Raw genomic sequence first — 2,390 nt, 5'->3', positions numbered from 1 at the left:
TCCAAAACAATTGACTTATGAAAAGAGGACTTTTGGAGTTATTTTGGTTCTCTACATTGGTTATATTTATTCACGATAAGTTGAGAAAAGACGAACCTCATTATTTCATAATAATTGAAATAGGGGGAAAGGAATTCTGAATTACTAAAAATTTTGAAAAATGGAATGTTCTTAAAGACATTTGATTTCAAAGATCATAAAGCAACATTAGATATAAGCCCTGTTATTAACTAAAGGTCTTGTGGACCATTATTATAAATACTTGCTGACATTAACAGTGGTGTCTGCCATACACAGTTACGGGGACGTGCTAACATCCTTTTTGAAAAAGTGCATTCTCCTAAGAAGAGTAAGATTTTATTTGTACCATTAATTTGCTCCCAACTTTCTTTGCAGACCTTTCAGTCCAGAAGACGTTACCAAATGTCTGAACTAGCAGAATCAGATTAAACATTTTTAGTATCTATGCTTCTTTAAAATCTGCTAATCTCAGAGCATTTACAGACAAGTAGCTCACATGGTGTCTGACACATTGTAAGTGCTCGGTAAATATTTGTCCATTGCACTAACCGGCTGTGACTATAATGCATGCTTCTGAACTTCTCACTTCACTCTCAGCCCCAGTCAGTATTTAAACGTTGTTAGGGGGCAGTGTGTGTGCAAGGTGGTGACAGTGCTTGTCCTGCCTCCTCTTTTCCAGGGAAGATCTGGCTTATCTTCATGATCCTCCTGAGGATGGTGGTGATTGTTGTGGCCGGGTCCCCAGTCTACCAGGACGAGCAGGAGCGGTTTGTGTGCAACACTCTGCAGCCAGGGTGCGCCAATGTCTGCTATGACATCTTTTCCCCGGTGTCCCACCTGCGCTTCTGGCTGGTCCAAAGCGTGTCTGTCCTCCTCCCTTCCGCGGTTTTCAGTGTCTACGTGCTGCACAAAGGAGCCGAGCTCGCCGTCCGGGGATCCTGCAGGCTAGATGGCGGTCCCGGGGCCCAGGACCCCGCGGACCCGAGTCCTGGGGATAGTCACTGCCCGCCGCACTACCGGGAGGGGCGCAGCCTGGTGGTGCCCGACTTCTCCTCCGGCTACATCGTGCACCTCTGTCTGCGGACTCTGACGGAGGCAGCTTTCGGGGCCTTTCATTACCTTCTCTTCGGATTTTCGGTCCCCAAGAGGTTCTCCTGCTCCCACTCTCCCTGCTCCGGCGCGGTGGACTGCTACGTCTCTCGGCCCACGGAGAAGTCCATCCTGATGCTCTTCCTCTGGGCGCTCAGCGCGCTCTCCGTGCTGCTCAGCGTGGCCGACCTGCTCTGCAGCGCGCGCAGCAGGACGCGTGGGGGACCCGGCCTCGCCGTGGGCCACCCCGGGAGGAGGCCGGGTCCTGCGACCCTGGTCGGGCCGTGGGAGGAAAGGGCAGCGCTCGAGCACCCTGGCTCGTGGACCGCAGGGCACGGTGCCCACAGCCCCAGTGGTCAGTCCGCTGTGTCGGGGCGGATGGAGCTTCCAGATGAGGATGAGAGTGAGGGGCTGTCTTCAGCCAGCGACAAGCTGCCCAGGGCTTGCACTGAGCCTGGGGGCAGGTCCCATAGAGAGACCCCTCAGGACGCCAGCAGCGAGCATCCCTTAACACCCTGCAGCCTGCCGGCCAGGCACTGCCCGGCCAGTCCGCGGCAGCCCCTCACTCGGCGGGCCGGCACTGGGAGCGCCCCGCTCCTGGGAACGAAAAGGTCCGAGTGGGTGTGAAAAGGACGGCCAGGCAGCGCAGCGACGGGCGCTCCAGTACCGGGGCCACCGTCCTGTCCCAAAGGAGACGGGGACCCGAAGATGCAGCATCACCTTGGCACGTGGGAAACGTTCCCTCTGCAATGTTCCTGGAGAATATCAACAGGCAGAAAGGCTAGCTGGCCGGGACAAATGGGAGACTCAGACTCGCACTACTGATTTAATCTAGATAACGCTTTCTGCTGAGGGGGCGGGGGAGGGGGGGGAGCCCTTGACATTCAAATACGGAAGCGAAAATGATGGGAAAATGATTAGCTGGAGATTGTCAGGTTACTTACTGATCATGCTACACTCTGACTGGTGGTCTATTGTCTTACTCTTTACCATAGTATGTGCTTATTGTAAAGCATGTTCTTTTACATTAATAGAGCTCATTAATGTTTTCTGGTGAATTATTATGAGGGTTTCTTTTTTTGTTTGTTTACTTGTTTGTTTTTCTGCTTGGATTAAAAAGGCATCTTATGCATGTCATCGATAGAGACATTAGTTTACCTTCTCCAGACCCCTTTAATAAAATCAATGCTGACTGCATTGTGATATCCCATTTCATACTTCATTTGTGGTTAGGAGAAATGACAAATGCAGAAAATATGGCTAGGAAACAATTGGAGTCT

General features: G+C 51.6%; 1 protein-coding gene across 1 annotated transcript; it reads left to right on the top strand.

Annotated features, from left to right (window-relative positions):
* The first annotated feature begins 653 nt into the window (after positions 1-653).
* Positions 654-1,921, top strand: GJD4 (gap junction protein delta 4). Its single transcript, XM_019652606.1, has one exon. It carries the CDS (start codon positions 721-723, stop codon positions 1,735-1,737), a length of 1,017 nt encoding a protein of 338 aa, XP_019508151.1. The 5' UTR covers positions 654-720; the 3' UTR covers positions 1,738-1,921.
* The last annotated feature ends 469 nt before the right edge of the window (positions 1,922-2,390 follow it).

This window comes from Hipposideros armiger, unplaced genomic scaffold (assembly GCF_001890085.2).
Source record: "Hipposideros armiger isolate ML-2016 unplaced genomic scaffold, ASM189008v1 scaffold_183, whole genome shotgun sequence".
NCBI lineage: Eukaryota > Metazoa > Chordata > Mammalia > Chiroptera > Hipposideridae > Hipposideros > Hipposideros armiger.
The sequence above is the reverse complement of the archived record's forward strand: the minus strand, read 5'-3'. Positions and strand labels throughout refer to the sequence as shown.